This window comes from Heterodontus francisci, chromosome 10, assembly GCF_036365525.1.
Source record: "Heterodontus francisci isolate sHetFra1 chromosome 10, sHetFra1.hap1, whole genome shotgun sequence".
NCBI classification, from domain to species: domain Eukaryota; kingdom Metazoa; phylum Chordata; class Chondrichthyes; order Heterodontiformes; family Heterodontidae; genus Heterodontus; species Heterodontus francisci.
In genome coordinates this window covers 20905664-20928392 of record NC_090380.1, presented here as the reverse complement: position 1 = coordinate 20928392, position 22729 = coordinate 20905664, and the positions used below count along the sequence as shown (strand labels likewise).

The 22729-nt window shown below is 43.2% G+C and overlaps 1 protein-coding gene across 3 annotated transcripts in view; it reads right to left on the bottom strand.

The window, feature by feature from the left end:
• The window catches only part of enox1 (ecto-NOX disulfide-thiol exchanger 1), a 377950-nt gene that overhangs the window by 231997 nt on the left and 123224 nt on the right, over window positions 1–22729 (bottom strand). For all 3 annotated transcript variants that reach the window (XM_068040197.1, XM_068040198.1, XM_068040199.1), the window contains 2 exons: window positions 5356–5568; window positions 1213–1319 (listed from right to left, as the gene is read on the bottom strand). In XM_068040197.1, the coding sequence (XP_067896298.1) occupies window positions 1213–1319; window positions 5356–5568 (320 nt within the window). The remainder of the gene's footprint in view (window positions 1–1212; window positions 1320–5355; window positions 5569–22729) is intronic.

Sequence of the window (22729 nt, the reverse complement as noted above, 5' to 3'; positions counted from 1 at the left end):
AAGCAGGGAAGTTATGCTGAACCTTTACAAAGCTCTGGTTAGACCCCAACTAGAGTATTGAGTCCAGTTCTGGTCACCCCACTTTAGGAAGAATGTGAGGTTCCTTCAATGGCTGCGGAGGAGATTTACCAGAATGGTTCTACGGATGAGGGATTTTAGTTACAAGGTTAGGTTGGAAAAGCTGGGGTTGTTCTCCTTGGAGCAAAGGAGATTGAAGGGAGATTTGATACAAGGTGTAAAAGATTATGACAGACTAAGATAAGATAAAGGAAGAACTTTTTAATGTAACAAATGATAATGACCTGGAACTTGTTGCTCACGAGGGTAGTGCAAGTGGAAACAATCAATGATTTTAAAAGGAAATTGGATGGGCACTTGAAGGAAATAAACTTGCAGTGCAACGGGGATTGAGTGGGGGAGTGGGACTGATTGGATTGCTCCACGTTGAGCTGGCATGGACCTGGTGGGCCAAATGGCCTCCTTCTGTGCCATAAATGACTCTATGACATATAAATGTGTAATTTTAAATGGTAAAGTTTTAGTTTTTTTATATATCATTACTATAATGGGAATAAAATTGCTCCTGAAAATAGTGTAGCTTGTGCCAATCTTAACATATTCTGGAGTTCTCAATTGTCAAAGTGTTAAATGGGCACACTTTTATAAATTAATTACCATCATTTGATTTTAAAACAATCAAATCTTTTATAACAGGACTGTGGACGTACTTTAGAATATTTTTTCTTCCAAAACTGTGATCAGGGGTCAAATGGGGCAAAGACTAAAATAAAATTCTTCCTGTCTCATCTCTCAGAAGGCTGCAAGGTTTCATCGTTAATCATGTTTAGTCATAGTTCCGACTGGGCACAATACAAACTGCTTATAATTCAGCACTTGATTGAAATAAACTTCATGATCAAAATAATTTACAAGTTAGAATGCCAGTTATTAAGGATGGTATATAAATCTAAACAGAGTATGTTTGTTGCAGTGGATAAATTCTGTAAAATTGTATAAAAGCATTGGTACATTTAGTCACAGAGGCCCCAATAGCCATGCACAACATTACAGCATCAATATAGACTGCAAAAGCAGTGATTGACAAAAAAGTGAGTTGAATACTAATAGCAAGATACATAATACTCAAATCGAGTCGAGTATACTCTTGAAGCCAGTGATACTGATAGAAATGGAAGAAGATAAATTACCAACCTCAGCTTGCTTTCGCCATATATCAATGTTCTTGCGTTGAGCTTTTGAGAAATGGTCCCAAGCCTTTTGCTTCGAAGCAGCCTTGAAAACTGCAACAATCTGCTCAACTTTGGTGAACAAGGAAGTCAAACAAAACAACCAGTTTATGTTTTGATCAGGAATGAAAAAACAAAGCAGAGACACACAGGGGCTAGCAATGTACTGCTTTTAAACATTATTAAAGGCACTATATCATCCGTCAGGCAAGAAAATGCCATTTTTTGCAATAGAATAGCATTCTTACATACCAGAAATGATCAATGACGTGGTGCCTTTAATCCTGCCAAGTAATGTCTCTGCCGTACTTACAGTATGCCAACAGAAGATGGGCTCTCCTCATGCCTCATGTCTCCACCACATTTCCAGTGCAACATTATTTATAACTTTGTGTACTTATAGATTTTTCCCCCCCATAAGTATGTGTGAATGGAGGCTGATAGTTTGTCATTAAATTCAAGAAACTATCCTTTAGATCTGTTATGTCCCCAATGGTTCCGTTTAGTTTACAAACGTATTCTGAGAAAGAAGGGGGGTAGGAGAGGTATGAATTCAGGCCTTTAGAACCACCACATTGCAGAAATAATTGGAGGGGGAACAATCAAGACCCTTCACTGAATGTACTGCAGCCTTCGTAAACTTCACAAATTCCACCACCGCTACCCACTCCACCCCCTCCTCCCCCCCCACTCCCAACTGAAGGCTGTGGCCAGATAGTCTCTCTTCCATACACACCGAGATTCAATAGTCCTAGGTGGCAAACTGGGAAGCCAAAAAGAACTCGAGTGGCCTCATAACCCATTAACCAATTTATTGGAGTTCTTTGAGGGAGTTACATGTGCTGTGGATGAAGGGGAACTGGTGGATGTATTGTATTTAGATTTCCAGAAGGCATTTGATAAGGTGCCACATCAAAGGTTATTGCAGAAAATAAAAGCTCATGGTGTAGGGGGTAACATATTGGCATGGATAGAAGATTGGCTAGCTAACAGGAAACAGAGTAGGCATAAACGGGTAATTTTCTGATTGGCAAGGTGTAATGAGTGGTGTGCCACAGGGATCAGTGCCTCAACTTTTTACAATTTATATAAATGACTTAGATGAAGGGACCAAAGGTACGGTTGCTAAATTTGCGGACACAGATACAGGTAGGAAAGTAACTTGTGAAGAGGACATAAGGGGGCTACAAAGGGATATAGATAGGTTACGTGAGTGGGAAAAGACCTGGCAAATGGAGTATAATGTGGGAGAGTGTGAAATTGTCCATTTTGGCAGGAAGAATAAAAAAGAAGCATATTATCTAAATGGTGAGAGATTGCAGAGCTCTGAGATGCAAAAGGATCTGGGTGCCCTAGTGCATGAATCACAAAAGGTTAGTATGCAGGTACCGCACGTAATTAGGAAAGCTAATCGAATATTATTGTTTATTGCGAAGGGAATTGAATACAAAAGTAGGGAGGTTATGCTTCAGCTATACAGGGCATTGGTGAGACCACATCTGGAGTACTGTGTACAGTACTGGTCTCCTTATTTAAGGAAGGATGTAAATGCGTTGGAGGCAGTACAGAGAAGGTTTACTAGACCCCACCTGGAATGGGTGGGCTGTCTTATGAGGAAAGATCGGACAGGCTAGGCTTGTATCCGCTGGAATTTAGAAGAATAAGAGACAACTTGATTGAAACATATAAGATCCTGAGGTGTCTTGATAGGATGGATGTGGAAAGGATGTTTCCCCATGTGGGAGAATCTAGAACTGTGGGTCACTGTTTAAAAATAAAGGGTCGCCCATTTAAGACGGAGATGAGGAGAAATTTTTTCTCTCATTGGGTCATGAGTCTTTGGAATTCTCTTCCGCAAAAGGCGATAGAAGCAGGGTCTTCAAATATTTTTAAGGCAGAGGTAGATAGATTCTTGATAAGCAAGGGGGTGGAAGGTTATCGGGGGTAGGTGGAAATGTGGAGTAATCAGTTCAGCCATGAACTTATTGAATGGCGGAGCAGGCTCGAAGGGCTGAGTGGCCTACTCCTGCTCCTAATTTGTATGTTCGTATGTAGACCCAGTTCCAGGTTAACTTTGTTTGGTCCATGGAGAGCACACTCCTCCACAGGATACAGGCTAATACAATTCTTACTGTTACCTACTGTCAACCTATAGCCCCCTCTGTCCCTACAACCAATGCTGGGGTGAAACACTAATGCAGTAGATACTAAATAGTATATGTGACATATTGACTCTGGTGAGAGCTGGGGAAATACTAGGCAATGTGGATCTCCTTTTCCTGTAGGTCTACAAGATGCACACGCCTTTCCCAAGCATATGCAAACCACGTCCCAGAAAACACAGGATCATCAAAGCCCTGCCCCACACCTGGTCCAGATTATTGAGCTAATTCACCATGACCACCCATCAGTCTGGGCAGCTCACCTAGTCCACCAGCCCAGCTAATCATGGACTAGAACCAAATAATATGTGTTGGCCCTTAAGCATGTGGTAGTCCCAACACATGCATAACCTCATGCTAGGAAATCTCAGCTGATGGTTTATCCAATGAATTCTTTCACAAGCATAATGTAAACTGCAAAAAAAACCTCACAATATGAAGAGGCATGCCAACATTCTGAAAATAAATGAGCATTGTAATAAGTAAAATAAAACTAATTAAATAAGTTAGTCTTCAAACTTAATTTTTTAACTGAATTTTACACAGAATTTTACAGCAGAGAAACAGGCCATTTGGCCTAACTGATCTATGCTGGCATTTATGCTCCACATGAGCCTCCTCCCACCACTCTTCATCTTGCCCTATCACCATATCCTTCCATTCCTTTCTCCTTCATGTGTTTTTCTAGCTTCCTCATAAATGCATCTATGCTATTTGCCCTCAGCTATTCCAATGTGGTAGCTAGTTCCACATTCTCACCACTCTTTGGATGAGGAACTTTCTCCTCAGTTCCCTATTGGATTTATTAGTGACTATCATATTTATGTCCCGGGTTTTGATCTCAGCTGCTATCTTGCAAAATATATGCAACTGGAAAGATTTACTTGTCAAGGTGATTTTCTTCACTGCATGAGGGTTCAGCCATCAATGAGATGCAATCTTTTGTTTACACCACTTGTATTTAGATTAAGCTCCTAATGAATAGAATTTGATTAGTTATAATGAAAACCAGAGAGAACTCCACCTGGAGAAGCAATCAAAATTCCCTTCAGATAAATCAAAGGACTTTTGCATTAAAAATCATTTCCAAGATGATTTAATGAATCAAATTGGGAATGGCAAAATTACTCTGGTCATTAATTTCCAATTCCAAACAAATTCAACTAAAGTTACGTATGATTTTAATTCTTTGAAATTTTGAAATGCAGTTATTGTCCATTAGGCTCTGTCTGATGGGGAAAGACACAACTTGAACCTCACGTAATAAAATGGATCCAACCCTTACACAGACCAGCTGTTTTTTAAGTCTATTTATCTGATAGCTGTGATCTTCTTCACTGGCATTCCACCAGTGTCTATTGAAGAAAAAATATTTATTCATTTTGCAATGAAATATTAACATTTCCATTGCACTGATAGCTGGGTGCGGAAGCTGCTGGGGTGGGATGGGGTGGAAGGGGTGTGTGGAGGGGTGGGTGGGTGCATGTTCTGACTTCAGGTTGTCAATATGTTATGGGAATTATGAGCAGTGCCTGACTGTAATTCCAATAGGTGTTCCTGATATTAGGAAACCAGCCGGCTGATGTGTGTTCTAATTACGTAGGTTTTGTTCATTACCCTGTGGGGAAGGTACTATTTAGTTATTAAACTACATTATGTACCATTCAATTAAACATGCTATTATATATTATGCTGTGGAGCTAATGTGGTCTAATGTGAAAATTTATTGTTCGAGATCAGTGAAATGATAGCTTTACCTCTGTGAATTGTATATTCAGTGTCCATAATTCCTACAAAATGCCTTCTGACTCAAAAGATGAAGTGAAAGATTTCCTACCTGAAAATCTAGTCCTGTAAGGTGGGCCCATGCTCTAGAACTTGCAGCACGAGTACTTACCCAGGTATTTTAACAGAACTGAGAATGCCAACATGCAAGTGTCACTTACATCCGGTAAGGATCCGTGATAAAGCGGCTTTGAATTGCTCCTTGGCGTCTTCCAGTTCTTGCTCATGTGCTGCCTTTTCACACATCAGTCTCCGGCTGTGGCTGTTGGCAGACTGAATCATGGAATAAAAATTGTTCGCTGAGCGCCGTGTCACTTCTCCACGTTCAAACCAAGCCAGCAGCACCAAGATGGCTTCCGAGAACTTGCTCTCATCTGCAAGGGAACAACTGCACATGAGCTGCAAACAAGAACCTGTTTTATCTGACTCCAGCTTTTTTGAAAACAAGGGAGTGTGGAGACTTCAGGGAATTAACTGATGAAAGAAGGAGCATAGCAACGTTTTTTTATTAAATAGTTATGTCCCACAGTTTAGATAGTGTGAATTATACAAAATAATCTAAGCTTTCAACAAGAGTTGGTGAATTCTCCAGTAAGCCACCATTGGCCACCGTTCTGGTTCCCATGCGTCATTTGGAGCAATTGCAGAGTTCACTCCATGTAACTGGAACACCACCACCATTTAGCAAACACAAAAATATGGGAAAGCATGGAACAAGTAGATGCCATTCAGCCTGTAAAGCCACTCTATGGTGAACTCTGGCCCACACTCTTTATCCCCTTTTAAAACAAAGGTTCTCCATGGTTTCTCCATATCCCTGAAAGGAACAGGACTCCAGATTAACTGTACAACCTTATAAGCTATGACCTATCAAAGTCAGAAATGACATTCTATGTGACTGTGACAAAGGTAAATTATCCCTTCTTGTTCTTCTCAACCTGTTTGCAGCCTTTGACATGGTTGATCACACTGTCCTTCTCCAACACCTCTCCACTGTGTTCCAGCTGGGTGGGACTGCTCTCACCTGGTTCCATTCTTATCTATGTAATCAGAGACAGAGAATCACTTGCAATGGCTTATCGTCCTGCTCCTGCACCGTTACCTCTGGTGCGCCCCCCTCCCCCCCCCTCCCCAAGAATCTATCTTTGGTCCCCTCCTAATTTTCTCCATACTGCTGCTCAGTGACATCATCTGAAAGCAGAGCATTAGTTTTCACGTGTATGCTGATAACACTCAGCTCTACCTCACCATCACTTCGCCTGACTCCTCCACTGTTACTATATTATCAGACCTGCCGACTGACATCCAGAACTGAATGAGCAGAAATTTCCTTCAATTACATAATTAAATATTGGGAGGTCTGAAGCCAATGGTTTCGGTCCCCGCTCCAAACTCCATTCCTTCGTTACCGAAACCATCCCTCTCCCTGGCAACAGTTTGACATTAAACCAGTCCCTTCACAAACCTGGTGCCACATTTGACCCTGAGATGAGCTTCTGACCTCACTAAGTGCCATCACTAAGACCGCCTATTCCTAAAGGCCTGCTACCCAACCCGAACCCGATGGGACCCGACGACATGTGTTGGGTTTGGGTCAGGTCGGGCCCAGCTTTCGAGCTCGGGTCGGGCTGTGTCCAGGTCGAGTCAGGTTGGGTCAGGCCGGACACACACGGTAAGTGCTTTGCTGGTAAGTATTAAAATTTAAAAAACTTACCTGAGTTGGGAGTCTGGGACGAAACTGAATTTGCGCAGTGAGCGAGTGACGTCCCTATGACATCATCACGCATGCGCTGCAGCTTCGTGGAGCTTCCCAGTTGGAAGGTAAGTAAAGGGATGGTCAGGTTGGGCTCGGGTCGGGTTGGGCTCGGGGTGAAATTGGAGGAACTTGGGCCGGGTCGGGCTCGGGACTGCTGTGGATCGGTCGGCTTCAGGTCGGGTTCATTTTCCCGACCTAAGCAGGCCTTTACCTATTCCTACTTCTGTAACATCGCACTACTTTGCCCCTGCCTCAGCTTATCATTCATGCCTTCATTAGCTCTAGGCTTGACTATTTCAACACACTCCTGGCTGGTCTCCCACATTCTACCATCCATAAACTTCAGGCCATCCAAAACTCTGCTGCCCATGTTTCAACTTGCACCAGGTCCCGTTCACCTATCATCCTTGTGCTCGCTGAGCTACATTGACTCCCAATCAAGGAATATCTTGATTTTAAAATTCTCAACCTTGTTTTCAAATCCCTTCATGGCCTCGCCCCTCCCTATCTCTGTAATCCTTTCCAGCCCCACAACCCTCCAAGATAGCTGCGTTCCTCTAACTCTGACCTCTTGAGCATCCCTGATTTTAATCGCTTCACCATTGGTGGTCACACCTGCAGTTGCCTAGGCCCCAAGCACTGAAATACCTTTTCTACACCTTTCCACCTTTAAGACACTCCTTAAAACCTACCTCTGTGACCAAGCTTTTGGCCATCTTGCCTAATGAGTCCTTGTGTAGCTCCGTGTCCTATTTTGTTTTATAATGCTCCCCGAAAGCATCTAGTGACATTTTATTATGTTAAAGGCACTATATAAATATAGATTGCTGTTGTTAATTCATCCTCAGCAGTTGCTTCTCTTGCCACTGCTTTCTCGAGGTTCCCTTGGTTCACTGAACATCATGTTCCACAGAACATTAAAAAAAATTATTTCATGGGATGTGGGCATCGCTGGCCAGGCCAGCATCTGTTTCCCATCCCTAACTGCCCTTGAGAAGGTGGTGGTGAGCTACCTTCATAAACCACTGCAGTCCATCTGGTGTATGTACAGCCACAGTGCTGTTAGGGAGGGAGTTCCAGGATTTTGACCCAGCGACAGTGAAGGAACGACGATATAGTTCCAAGTCAGGATGGTGTGTGGCTTGGAGGTTAACTTGCAGGTGGTGGTATTCCCATGCATCTGCTGCCTTTGTCCTTCTAGGTGGTAGAGGTCGCAGGTTTGGAAGGTGCTGCAAAGGAGCCTTGGTGAGTTGCTGCAATGCATCTTGTAGATGGTACACACTGCTGACACTGTGCGTCAGTGGTGGAGGGAGCGAATGTTTAAGTTGGTGGATGGGGTGCCGATCAAGCGAGCTGCTTTGTCCGGGATGGTGTCAAGCTTCCTGAGTGTTGTTGGAGCTGTACCCATTCAGGCAAGTGGAGAGCATTCCATCACACTCCTGACTTGTGCCTTGTAGATGGTGGACAGGCTTTGGGGAGTCAGGAGGTGAGTTACTCACTGCAGAATTCCCAGTCTCTGACCTGCTCTTGTAGCCACGGTATTTATGTGGCTACTCCAGTTCAGTTTCTGGTCAATGGTAACCCCCGGGATGTTGATAGTGGAGGATTCAGTGATGTTAATGTCCTATATACATATAAGGGCAAATTTTGTAAAGATTCACTCATTAAAATTAATGCGCTTACACCACATATCGGCTCCATTAACAAGACTGTTGACTTCTACCTCCGTAACATTGCCCAACTCCCACCAGCTTAGGTGCTGCTTAAACCCTCATCCATGCTTTTGTTACCACTAGACTTGACTTTCCCAGCTGACCTCCCATCTTCCAGCCTACATAAACCTGATGTCACACAAAACTCTGCTGCCTGTGTCCTGACACACACTAAGTCCCACTCACCCATCACTACAGTGGTTGCTGAGCTACACGGCTTCCAGTCTAACACCACCTCAAATTTAAAATCATTATGCTTGTTTTCAAATCCCTCTTTGGCCTTGCCCCTCCCTATCACTGTAACCTTCTTCAGCCCTACAAGTCTTTGAGATATCTGCACTCCTCCAATTCTGGCCTATTGCACATCACCAATTTTAATTGCTCCACCTTTGCTGACCATGCCTTTAACTGCCAAAGCCCTAAGCTCTGGAATTCCCTCCCTAAACCTCTCCGTCTCTCCACCTCCTCCTTCTTTAAAATGCTCCTTAAAATCTACTTGATTGACCAAGTTTTTGGTCACCTGTCCTGATAGCTCCTTCTGTGCCTCAGGGTCAAAAACATTTTTATTGATAATGCACTTGTTAAGCACCTTGGGACATTTTACTACATTAATGGTGCTATAGAAATGCAAGTTGTTGTTGAAAGAGATGTTGCTGGGGGGGGGTGGTGCAGGGGTGGATGGTCGACTGATTGCAGGGTGGGGGAGATTGTGGCAGGTTAGTTTAAGGGGTCCGGGGGAAAGCCCTCCTGCTCCTCCTGGCCCACAAGCAGTGCTGGAAAAGCACTTAACCTGCTGGATCTAGCCTATCTCTCCTTCCTGCAGCTGCTGGATTTCCTGAGCCTTGCGAAAACTGGCCGGCCAGCGTTCGATTTAAATAGCCGCCAAAATGCGAGGAATGGAGCCCCTCATTAACATATAATTCCTGACCCATCTCTTCAGGGCAAGTTCATCACATGGTCCAAACCCACTGACTAATTCCTGAAGTTCATGGTGGGCTGGGGATAGATTTCACCACTTTAGCAATTTACCCCTTGCCGCGACTCCCTCGTCCATCGTAGGGGGGGGGTTTTGGAGGAGTTAAAATTCACCTGAAAATATCTGAATGCATGTGAGCATTTTGGATGAAACAAAATGGATAATTTTAAGCTAACTGGCTGGGCAGGAAACCCACAAGATTGGGTGGAATGCTGGTTTCACACCCCACCCAATATAACCCAACAATTGACTTCAAATCGGATGGGATATAAAACCAGCAGCTTGGCACTCGATCTCGTCAGTTTTCCAATGGGTAGATTAGGTTCAAATTTCCTCAAAGAAACTGACTAAGGCAAAGATGCTTTATATCAAATCACTTTGCCTCATTCAGATACTTTTCATTTGTTATTTATTTTCTACACTTTTATAGTTCTCATCCGTCAAGTCTTGAAAAAACTTGTTTAAAGATAAAATAAAACATGTTTGTATAATTTGTTGATAGGATAGCCAGAAGTTTAGTCACCACCCAAGTCCAAATGTGATGTTATCACTTTGGACCTAAAAAAGAGGACAGAGTACTTCCTTAATGGTGAGAAGTTAGAAAGAGTGGAGGTCCAAAGAGACTCAGAGATCATTAAAATATCATGAACAGGTACAGAAAATAATCATAAAGGCTAACGGAATGCTGGCCTTCGTGTTTCGAGGACTAGAATATAAGGGGTGAGAAGTCATGCTTTAGCTATACAAAGCCCTGGTTTGACCACACCTGCAGTACTGTGTGCAGTTCTGGGCACCACACTGTAGGAAGGATAAATTGGCTTTGGAGGGAGTGCAGCATAGACTTCCTAAAATGATATCTAGGGCTGGATTTTCAGTCAGGGGTCAGGAACCTGAAGTCGGGGCCAGTTCCAGGTCCCGCCCCCACACATCCAGACATTCCCAACTGGATTTTTAAAGGGCCGGGCCAATTAATGGTAGGGAGCGGGTTCACCAGAGGCAGGGGAAATAGGCCTCTTAAGTGGCTGCAAATAGGCCTCTTAAGGGCCTCAATTGGCCTATGGGCGGGAAGGCTGTCTTTGGCCTAACCGGCCCCTGACTAAATTGCGGTGCAACGAGAAGGCAACAGGCTGTCCGCCTCCCATCACAATTCTATGGGCTCCACCCACCTCCTAGCCTGTCTCCAGGGGCCCCATAAAATTCAGCCCTCATTGTATCCTCCACACAACTTATTTTCCTACCTATCTTTGTATCGTCGTCAAATTTGTTTATAATACATTCGGTCCTTTCATCCAAGTCATTAATACAGATTGTAAATAGTTGAGGACCCAACACTGATGCTGGTGGCACTCCACTAGTTACAGTTTGCCTACCTGAAAATGCCCCATTTATCCTTGTTTCCCGTTAGTTAGCCAATCTTCTATCCATGATATCCTCCAAATAATAAGCTAGAAGGGGTGATTTCGGAGGTATGGAGTGTACAAATTGAATTGTCACAAATCTGACCAAAACCTCAACTATCCACCCAACACTACATTTGGTTGAGTCCTAGAATTCCCAAAAACAGGCTGAAGATTATCTCTAAAAATAGAGTTTTCCACTCTGCAGGCTTCTGTACAATCTGCGACAGCCATGTTTGGGTCTTGATCGTTAAAGCATTTGTGTATACTTCAAGTATTCATCAGTAAGGTTATTTCATAATCAGCAGTGACACTATTACTCCTTTGACCAGATGTTGTGATCCTCTTGTCAAACACCTTCTCTGAAAACCACTCAGGTGTCAGTCAAGGATCTAGCAGATAAATGCTTTGTGACACAAACAAAAATTTGGAGTGTATGTAAGTATCCTTTATCTAACACACAGAAGGAACAGATATTTGTGAGCGCATCGTTGCGTCCAAGAAAGTTTGCTCAGAGTCGGACTGTGCCAAATGAGCAGTGCCAAACACTGAAGTGAAGGAAATCATTGAACTGAGGGAATTCCCCTAGTAGCATACAGTAAATTATTACAGTATCACATCAAGATCAATTTTAACTTATTCCTTCAGCTATGGTAACACTGGAATGAACTAATCAAGCCTTACACACTAAACTAACTTCAATTCTGGGTGCATTTGAACTTTGTTTTGATCAATTGATTTTTTTTTATTCGGCAACTTTTTGTCGCACTGCAAATAACACAAGCATTGCTGGCTACTTAGGAAGGTCTGTTCCTATGAAATGATTCATATAAATGGCAAAATCCCACTAATACGATAGATTGGTAATGTGGTTTGGAAGGGTCAAGGGTTCTTGCTTTTTATGTTAAAGAACAAAAGCTAAAGTAGTCAAGTCCTATTATGAGGTAAAAGCTGTGTTACTGTCATTACAGCAGCTTCAGTTATTGTTGCAGCAGAATCTCAGCATGGTGGGGAAAGGCACCTCTGAGGCAAACACAACTATGGAGAGAGCAGTAGTTCTCAAAGATAGACTCATGCACTACCGGAATGAGAAGAAAACAGCGACCAAGGGTGGAAAGAAAAAAAGACTTGCCTTCCATGACCTCAAGACGACCAAAAGCATTTTCCAGCCAATGAATTACTTTCAAAGTGAAGTCACTGCTATAATTTAGGAAATGCAGCAGCCAATTTGTGCACAGCAAATTTCCATTATCCAGCAATAATGGTCAGATCTTCAGTTGTTAGGTGTTGGTTGAGGGATAAATATTGGGCAGGACAAACTCCCCTGCTCTTCTTCAAATGGGATCTTTAATGTTCACCTGAGAGGGAAGATGGGGCCTCAGCATAACACCTCACCTGAAAGCCAGTACCTCCAACAGTGCAGCACTCCCTCAGTATTGCAGTGAAATATCAGCTTAGATCTTGTGCTCATATCTCTGGGATGGGAATGGAACCCACAACCTTCTGACTCAGAACTGAGACTGCTACCCACTGAGCTACTGTAGCGGCACCTAAGAGGCAATTGGAGGAGGGTTGAGTGGGATATAAACACCAGAAAAGACAAGTTGGGCTGTTTCTGTGTTGTAGATCCTAAGCAGGCCTCCTTAGAAAGAAAAGATTCAACCATTTAGCAGCTTATCATGCTCTCAGGACACCACAAAGTGCAGCATGTCCAATTCAATATTTTATAAAGTGCAGTCACTGGGCAAACCAAGCAGCTAGCATGTACACACAAAGATCTTGCGAGCAGCAACATGAGAGCATTTCATCTGCTTTTCAGTGAGTTAGAAAGATTGGCCAGCACCACTCCCTGCTCTTCTTCAAGTGGTGTCGAGGGATACTTTAGCCCAGCTAACCACACAGCCAGGTTTCATCGTTCAACCAAAGGATACCATCTCTAGTGATGCAGCACTCCTGTCAGTACTACACTGAAGCGTTAGCTTGAGAATATGTGCTCAGATTTTTTAAAAGGACAAGAGATCTACCAACTGAACCAGGCTGACACTTAACTTAATTACAAAATATCTGAAAGTGACATATTCTAACATCCACCTGGAAATGATGGCCTCAGTTTTCTGCCTGCTCCACCTCATCGCCAATTTTTTGGTAAATTAAGGAGGATGAAGACAGAAAGCTCTTTAAGGATATGCTTCACTGTGTTCACCCATGGACAGGTGTATATCAATGCCATGCCAATGAAGAAAGGTGGCCACCATTGATTCTCTGCTATTTATAATCCTGGAACACTGCGGTCACTATGTAGGGCCTGGCATCTAGGGTTCAAAGTATAAGAACATAAGAAATAAGACCTGGAGTAGGCCATTTGGCCCTTTGAGCCTGCTCAGCCATTCAACAAGATAGTGGCTGATCTTCTACCTCAATTTCACCTTCTCGCACTATCTCCAGATCCTTTAATTCCCATATCCCTTAATTCTCTTGGTACCCAAAAATCTATTGACCACTATCTTGAACATAGTCAAGGATTAAGCATCCACAGCTTTCTGGGGTAGAGAATTCCAAAGATTCACAACCTAAATGGTTTGAGTCCTAAATGGCTGATAGTTTATTCTGAGATTGTGGCCCCCATTCTAGATTCCCTAGCCATGCGAAACATTTTCTCAGCATCTATTCTGTCAAGCCCCTTAAGAATTTTCTATGATTCAATTAGATCACCTCTCATTCTTCTAAACTCGAGAGAACATAGGCCTAGTCTTCTCGATCTCTCCTCATAGGACAATCCCCTCATCCCAGGAACCAGCCTACTGATCTTCATTGCACTCCTTCTAGGGCAAGTATTTCCTTCCAAAGGTAAAGAGACCAAACGTGCACTCAATGGGCTGAATTTAGTGGAACTGGCAGAGCTCCCAGTGCCGGGCCAAAAAGATGGTTGGAACACCGCCTCAGCTATTCAGAGCCCCTCCCAGCTCTATTTAACGGGCCCTTGGGCAATTAACATCCTGGCGCTGGGATCCCTGTCCCTTTCAAGACAGGGATCCCTCCTCCAAGAGTGCCAGCCATGGATACTTGGATAATAGTGATCTGATTGGGCATAGTTGACATGGATTTATGAATGGGAAATCATGTTTGACGAACCTGTTGGAGTTTTTTGAGGATGTTATGAACAGAATTGATAAAGGGAAGTTGGTGGATGTAGTATACTTGGATTTTCAGAAGGCTTTTGATAAAGTTCCCCACAGGAGGTTGGTTAGCAAAATTGAAGCACATGGGATAGGAGGTAATATACTGGCATGGATTAACAGGCAGAAAGCAGAGAGTAGGAATAAATGGGTCATTCTTGCTTTGGCAGGCTGTGACTAGTGGGGCACTGCAGGGATCAGTACTTAGGCTCCAGCTGTTCACAATGTATATCAATGATTTGGATGTGGAGACCAAATGTAATATTTCCAAGTTTGCAGATGACACAAAACTAGGTGAGAATGTGTGTTGTGAGGAAGATGAAAAGAGGCTTCAAGGGGATTTGGACAGACTTAGTGGGCTGCATTTTACAAGCTCGTCTCCAATCTTGGCAGCAAGCTTCAAAGATGATGGCCCGCACGCGCGGGCTTTATTCTGCGGCGCCGCCGCGATAGTAAACACAGCGGCTCATTTACATGGTCGGGGTGGACGGTCGCTCCTGATAACATGGGCACGGGAAGAAGATTGGCCTGTATGAGCACAGGCCCCGACCACTGGCCACCTTTTTCTCCTATTGAAGCAGGATCCCTGACACTGTAAACCTTCATCTCATACTGACACAGCTGTCCGACTGAGACCAGGGACCCTGGACTAGAAATATGGCTGGGGTTAAGGGGCATTTGGGGATGGACAGGAATCCCGCCCCGCTGGAGAGATGGAAAGCTTCAGCTGCTAAGTTTAAACATTGAAAGCTCTAACATTGCTAATTTGTGCAAAATCAAATCAGAATCCATGAATCTCATTGGCCTTGCCCATTGTGTATGGAACCGTACTGCTTGTGTAAATAATAACAGTGGTATTTATTTTCTGAGTGTATCTCCTGAAAATGGGTGAGACAGAAATCAAATTATTTCTGAGAAGCAACTGGTGTAATTTCAAATTTCACATTTCAGTAAATCCATGACAAGGACCTGACGTTTGCTCAGCTATCTAACCAAAATGGTTGCTCACTACCTGATGTAGGTAAGGCTGGTGAGAAGGGCTGCATAAAGGCATTTAATGGTGGTGCTCTCCTTCCTATGAGTCGAGAGCAGTGCGAATGATTATTGTACATTGTCCACATATACTGCTGTAACGTGGTATGACTACGATATTATTTAATAAAATATTTCTGTGCAACACCCGTTCATGTGAAGCAGTTGCTAATGGACACTTTTTTTTCAAGTCTGCTGTTTCTCAAGGAGTTACCTTTGTAAGAGCCTGGATGTGTACCTGCTGTAAGAATGGACACTGACCTCTTTGACCAAGCTTTTGGTCATCTGGCCTAATATTTCCTCATGTGGCTCAGTGTCAAATTTCAATTGATAACCTTCCTGTGAAGCACCTTGGGACATTTTACTACACAATAGGTGCTATATAAATGCAGATTATAGTTTTTGAAAGGTGGTTATTTTCTCAGGATTAATTTCTGCAACACAACAGATCTACTTTGATCAATAGAGGGGAAGATTATTCAAAGGGCTTAATCTTCACTTTCTCGAAAATCAGAGATATATCTTAGCAGCAGCCCTGAAATATTTAGTCAATTTGTTTCCACTGCATTCCCACATCTTTGTGGAAAAACAGTACTTGTGGCATCCTTCGAGCATATAATTGTCTTGGTTTCAGAAATGAGTTTAAAGTATTGGTGTAAGTTAATTCACTGTATTACTGTTTATCTGTTGGTTCATTTTGCTTTGGTATGTGGTCTATCAATTTTGGACAGGGCAACAATATATGGTGAGCAGCCCGTAATACTGATGGGGTTAGCCCCCAGTTCTACAGCGTGGGGGAGGGGCGGTTGAATTGATGGATCATGTATGTAACACTCTGTCCCATTCCTTTTATGTATAATTATGTTTTGATTCATGGAGTTACTTGCCTGCAAAAGCTGTCCTTTGGCAGAGAGCATAAATATAGATGGGTAAAAACCCAAATCATTACAGTGGTTACCAACAATATAGCTGAGGTTTAACTCACTGGGTTTCAATCGAAACGAAATACGAGAGAAGAGATAAGCTTCATTATTCACAGAGTTACTAGAATTTAAAGCACACGAACAGCTCAACTGCTCTATGCCGGTGTTTATAATCCACATGAGCCTCCTCCCACCTTACCACATCTCATCACATCACCGTATCCTTCTGTTCCTTACTCCCTCATGTACATATCTAACTTCCCCTTAAATGCATCAAGTTCACCTCAACTATTCCCTGTGGTAGCAAGTTCCACATTCTAACCACTCTCTGGGTAAAGAAATTTCTTCTGAATTTCCTACTGGATTTATTAGTGACTATTTTATATTTATGACCACTAGTTTTGAATACCCCGACATGTGGAAACATCTTCTGTGCATCCACCCTATCAAACCCATTCATAATTTTAAAGGCTTCTATTAGAGCAGCCGTCTCTTTTCTAGAGAAAAGAGCCATAGCCTGTTCAATCTTTCCTGATATTTATAACCTCTCAATTTTGGTATTAATTTTGGAAATCTATTTTGTATCCTCTCCAGTGTCTCTACCTCCTTTTTATAATATCGAGACCAGAACTGTATACAGAAATAAATGTGGTCTAATCAAGCTTCTGTATAAGTTTAACATAACTTCTCTAGATATTCTTCTTCGCCATATTTACCGTTTACTAATGGACTCCAATTTAGGGTGGGGGCGAGGAAAGTTTCCTTTTCGAGCCTCGGTTGACTTTGCCACTTGCCTACATTTTAATGTAGATTTTGACCTGGGCCAATTTTCGGTGCTGCATGACCAGCATGTACCTGAACCGAAAGGCCCACTGATCGATGGAAATTAGCCCTTGGGCTTCATCCGCATACTTGGGGCTGAGCTGCTAGCGTTGGTTGTGCCTCCATAGGCAGTTTGACTGAGTGAAGAGATCGATGTTGGACTCCCTACCTTGCCAGCAGTGGTCCTTGTGTAAATGGAAGCAGGGTTGGGAGTGGGTTGGGGTTGCAGTGGGTTACAGGGTGGGTGTAAAAGGGGGGCAATTGGGGCTTCTGTAGAGTTGGGAGAGCACTCCTACCCATTGGCAACAAATTGCTTGATGGGGTCTTTCAATCAGCATTAGGCCCCTAATTTACATACTTAAGTGACCAAACATCTATTTTAGACATCCACCTGGGACCCCTAGATATCGGGCCACATGAATTTAGCAGTGGAAAGCACACCTACACAGATTGGGTGCAGACCATCCCACTGTTAAATAGGTATGCGTTGTGCCTCTTTTACTCCTGAAAAATGGATGTGATGTAGATCAATTTCTACCTCTTTCTGTCTAAGCATTTTATTATTATTTACGAATTAAATGGAGAACCAGGAAGTGGGGCAAGTATTTCATCTCAAAGGAGAGGGAAAAAAACTAGTTACAATGGTGCGTTCTACCATGGAAAGGATATTTGCTCATGGCTTGTTTAGAATTCCTAATGATAGTGGCTGAGATAATATTTGTTTTAAAGATCAATCCTCCATCTGAACAAGTAGAGACTAGCAGATAAAAGGGAGTGAAAATTGTAATGAAAATCTTCCCGGGGGCTTAATGCATTGAGTTGCACAGTGTTATGGGACCACCTTAAGAGAGGACCACCTTAAGAGGCTGTAAGTGAAGGTCACTGGAGGAAGTGATATGGCATCACACATGACCAGAGAGTTGTGGGTGTAGTCAACAGAGTAGTATTCTTTGGATATTATTGGTAGTCCTCTGAGTCTTACAAAAGTTTACATACCAAAACAACAAGTAATATTACATGGTGGCAACACTTGGGATATATTTTTCTGAAGATGAACAAATATTATATCATGGCAACATTTGATTTTTTTTTCCTGAAGAACACACTAAGAAAGAACAAGGAACAGATGATTGCTCACCTGGAGTGGCTGAAGATTCAGGTGGAGAGCAGTTGGCAGGAGACCCCACAACAATGCAGTGAGCTAGGACTGCAGAGAGGACCCTCGGAGCTGTTGAAACTCTGTAAGTACAGCAGGTGAGTTGCCAGGGGATCGGAGCTTTCAACTAATCTGGCAGTGGGCCGAAAAGTTTGGAGAGCAGTAGCTGCTTTAGTTTTCCCTTTTTTTGCTTTATGGGCAGGGCTTACGCCAGAAAGAGCTCAACAGCGCCACTGGTGGTCCAGCATAAAAAAATGCTGGCTATGGCAGCTGCCAGTACTCCAAGCTGAGGCCCTCTGCAGAAAAAAAACTGCACTCTCAGTTTAAAAAAATGAATTCAGCTGTCGTCTCACTCTTAAAAGGGGGAAGTCTGCAAAAATGAACCTGTCTAAAAAAGGAAACAGAAAGCTGTACATGTGAGACAGAAAACCTGTAAAGAAGAGAGCTTGTAAAAGAACTGTAACAAAAACAAGAAATGCTGGAATCACTCAGCAGGTCTGGCAGCATCTGTGGAAAGAGAAGCAGAGTTAACGTTTCGGGTCAGTGACCCTTCTTCGGAACTCAAAGAACTGTGTCTGGTAAAAAGAAAATCTGTAAAAGCCCATATTTGGGACACAGCAGGATCATCCAGAAAATAGCAGGTATCCAAATATGGATTGGAAGGTGTTGGACATAGCATCTGAAGTTAAACTGTTTCAAAAACAGATGGAACTGTGTTTCCCGGATCAAAAACTGCATGAACCAGAGAAACAAACTGTGAAAATCAAGATCACACTGGGCAATGAGGGCCTGCAATGCATCAGTACATCAAGATTTTCAGCTGACAATCAGAAGGACCCTATCTTCCTGAAACATAAACTCAAGGTGAAGGTAAATTTCCGAGTACATAGACTTGAGTTTATGACCGACCGGCAAAGGCAAGATGAGTCCATTGTCTAGTTTGTTGCAAGGTGCCGAGACAAAGCTCAATATTGTGACTTCGCAGATATCGAATTCTCAGAACAAGTTATAGAGCTAGTAATCGTGTCTACCCCCTAGAGGCCTTTCAAAAAGACCTGCTAGAAAAGAAGAAAGGGCACACCATAGATGTACTACTTAATGATGGAAGGAAATTTGAAGCCATCATGGCTGGGTGCCAATAGTTACATGTGTTGGGGTGGCTACAACAATTGGTATGGTAACCAAGGCTCAGAACTCTGCCATGTCTTGTGGCTAATGTGGCCTGACTCACCCAATTCACAGTTGTCTGTTGTACCAGGACCAAAGCTTGTGGCATGTGAGGACATTGGGCAAGGCAGTGCAGAAGGCCGAGCTCAGATACTGCACACAGGAATGGTGACAGATCACATGCAGAGAGAACATCTGCAAGACAGGATGGAAAATGTAACAAAAGGTTTACCGACACATAACAAAAGCCCAAGCGGGTCCATCAGGTCAGCAGAGACAGATTGTCAGGAGGACATGGGTGAAGAATGCATTCAAGTGAACAGTGAGCAAGTATTTCACACAGTTAATTTGTATCAACATGTCAATGCTATTACACAATCTGAGGCATTCACCATGATCGGGATTATATGTCCACAGAAGAGCGGTGAGCATAAACTCAGAGTGAAAATCGACACGGTACAAGTGTATTATGCCCATCTCTATACTGGAGGACATGTACTTAAAGACATGGAAATCGATGGTACAACTCACCATGGCTAGGCTGACTGCCTACAATGGTTTTCCAATCAACCGCATTGGAATGGTAACCTGACAGTGCAGTTATGGGAGCTCCGAATGGCTACCACTAATGTTTTATATTATAGACACAACTGGACCAGCTGTTGCAGGACTTCCAGTATGCCAAGATTTACAAATCATCACAATACCTGAGGTCAACACCGCACCGAAAGGAACGAGTGTTGCAACACTGAGTGCATTAAGTCAGATTGAGACCTGAAAATACTTTACCCAGAGAGGTGTTACTCTCATGTCAAGTGCAGCGATTGAAAATACAAGAACCCAACTTGAAAAGTTATAATAAATTGACTTTTCCTTTCAGCAATCAGCAATCACTGCACGTGAAGTAAGTTGTAGCCACCTGACGATTGGAAACTTGGTGAAATAATCTGTAACAAAGAGGAAATCATCACCTTGAACATGAAATTAATCTGTGCCGATCTTCACATGTGGATGCGAAGGTGTTTCATGTGGGATCAGGGGTTCCTTTTGTTGATTTCGCTGACAACTTTGACATGCCTCATAGGATTTCACCACTGTCTCAACATCACCGTTGATTCCTGTCCATTAGACTGTCTCTCCAGCAAGGCATCAGGTACGTTCTATTCCTAAATACCTTTGATGCAGTTGGTTTAGAATATCAGAATGCAGAGCTTCGGGTATCAGGACTTGTTTGCTTTGAAAATCACCTCTTGTGATATACCGAACTCATTTTGATATGGTCAGAAACTGCGTAGATGTTCAGTTACTCCCTGTATGGTGTCAGGCCATCCTTCCACAATCACCTTCCACAACAATGATAGGGTAGGGTCACATGCCATCTCATCCCTTAGTTGCTCACATTTGTGGGGTCCAAACTCATGAGGTCAATCTGGAGGACATCCTCAATCTCAGTATCCAAACTGTGGACATGCAAATCTAGCGAGACATCTGCATCTTTATTCAGGTTAGGCAGCCTGCTCAGGGTGTCTGATGTGACCATTTTGCTGCCTGGTTTATATCGGATGTCACAATCGTAGCCCTGGACCTTCACCAAATGTCTCTGCAACCGCGGAGGAGCACTCATGAGCAATTTGTGCCATATGGTTTCAAGTGGCTTGTGGCCAGTCTCCACGGTAAAATGCTTTCCAGACAAGTAGCTGTGAAAGCTAACTATACCAAATACCAGAGCTAAGGTTTTACGTTCGATGTTAGAGTAATTGGATTGGGTTTGTGTCAAAGTCTTCGATGCGAAGGTGATTGGCTTCCCTTTCTGTATGATGCAGGCGCCTAATCCCATCTGGGGCATGTCGACCTTGAGCGTGGTCTCTTTGGTAGATTTATAATACTGTAGCATGTTGTCTTGATTTGACAGCGCTAACCTTAAGGACTCAAACACCTGCTGCTGGTCTTCCTGTCCTTTTGCAGCACTTCCCTGAGTGGTGCTGCTCGCTCAGGGAAATTGGGGATGTACGGGGCCAAAACATTGAACAGCCCGAGACACCATGGTAGCTCTTCCCGGTCCTGAGGAGGACAAAATGGCCACTGAAGGTCAAACCTGTATATTCAAACTGTCTTACTGTCTGGGAAAAACAAAAGGATATATTCCAAGCTAAGAGGTGTCAATTACACCCATCTTGAACCCATCAAGAGACATTCTTGTATTAAATGGGCACTTCTGAAACAAAGAATGTGCGAAGTAGCCACATCCTGGGCCATTGTTGCTCGTCACAGGGAGGGGATCTGCGTTTCCTAACAGAGGCTCCATTTTGACCTTAAATGTAGCTTTCTGGAGAGAGAGGGAGAGATCAAAACTAACATCATGACAGCCTGTTCAGCTGAGAGCTGGGAGTAATCCAGCAAAAGCCAAAGGAGGTGCCCTGCTGTGAGTTCTACACTTCAACTTGTGCAGCAGAGAACTGAAAGTGATTCCCTACTAGATTGAAGTCTCAACTACCAGAGAAATCTACAAAACCCAGGCCTGTAACTTTAAAAGAGAAATTGTCCTCCAAGAAGATTCAACAGGTTTACCATAAATCCCAGTAACCAACCTCATTTCAAACCTCTTACCCTTTTCTCTCTATCTCTTGTGTGTGTGTACGCGAGTGAATGTGTGTGTGGGTGTGGTTGCGACCATTTTGGGAATGAATATTGCTCAATAAATAATTAATCTTCTGTTTTAAACCTAAAAGAAAACCTGTCGCTGTCTGTTTATTTGATAAATAAACACCAAGGTGTTAAAACCCTAGTAACAAAATCACTTGCTGCGGTCAATTGGGAGTTGAACAGTGGGGATGACCCATACCCCTTACCACCTGGTCATAACACATGTTTGCTGCAATCGGTGATTTCAAGGGTGATGCCATATTGCACATGAGGGTGGATGCAGTTCCTACTATTGATGCACCAAGGAAGTGTCGTGTTCACATTCAAAAGAAGCTTAAAGTGGAGCCGGATGAGATGGAGTGCATCCACCAAGTGCACCAGCATTCCGATTGGTTCAACTCCATTACCTGCATGCTGAAGAAAGATGGCAATCTCAGGATTTACTTAAACCTGCGACTGAATTTCACCCTCAAGAGAAGCCTGCATCAAATCCTGACTCTGGAGGAGCTGAATCCTAATTTTACTGGTGCTAAGTATTTTTCAAAGCTCAATGCGAAGCATGGCTACTGGTTTGTCCACTTAGCCAAGATGTCCCAGCGACTCACAACTTTTAGAATGGCATTCGGGAGAAACTGTTTCAAATAGTTATTGTTTGGTCTGTGCATCAGCCAGGATATTTTCTAACAAAACATGGACAGGATAATGGAATATGTCCTGGGCTGTATCTATATAGCCGATGATATTGCCGTGATGGGGCGAACCAAGGCAGAGCATG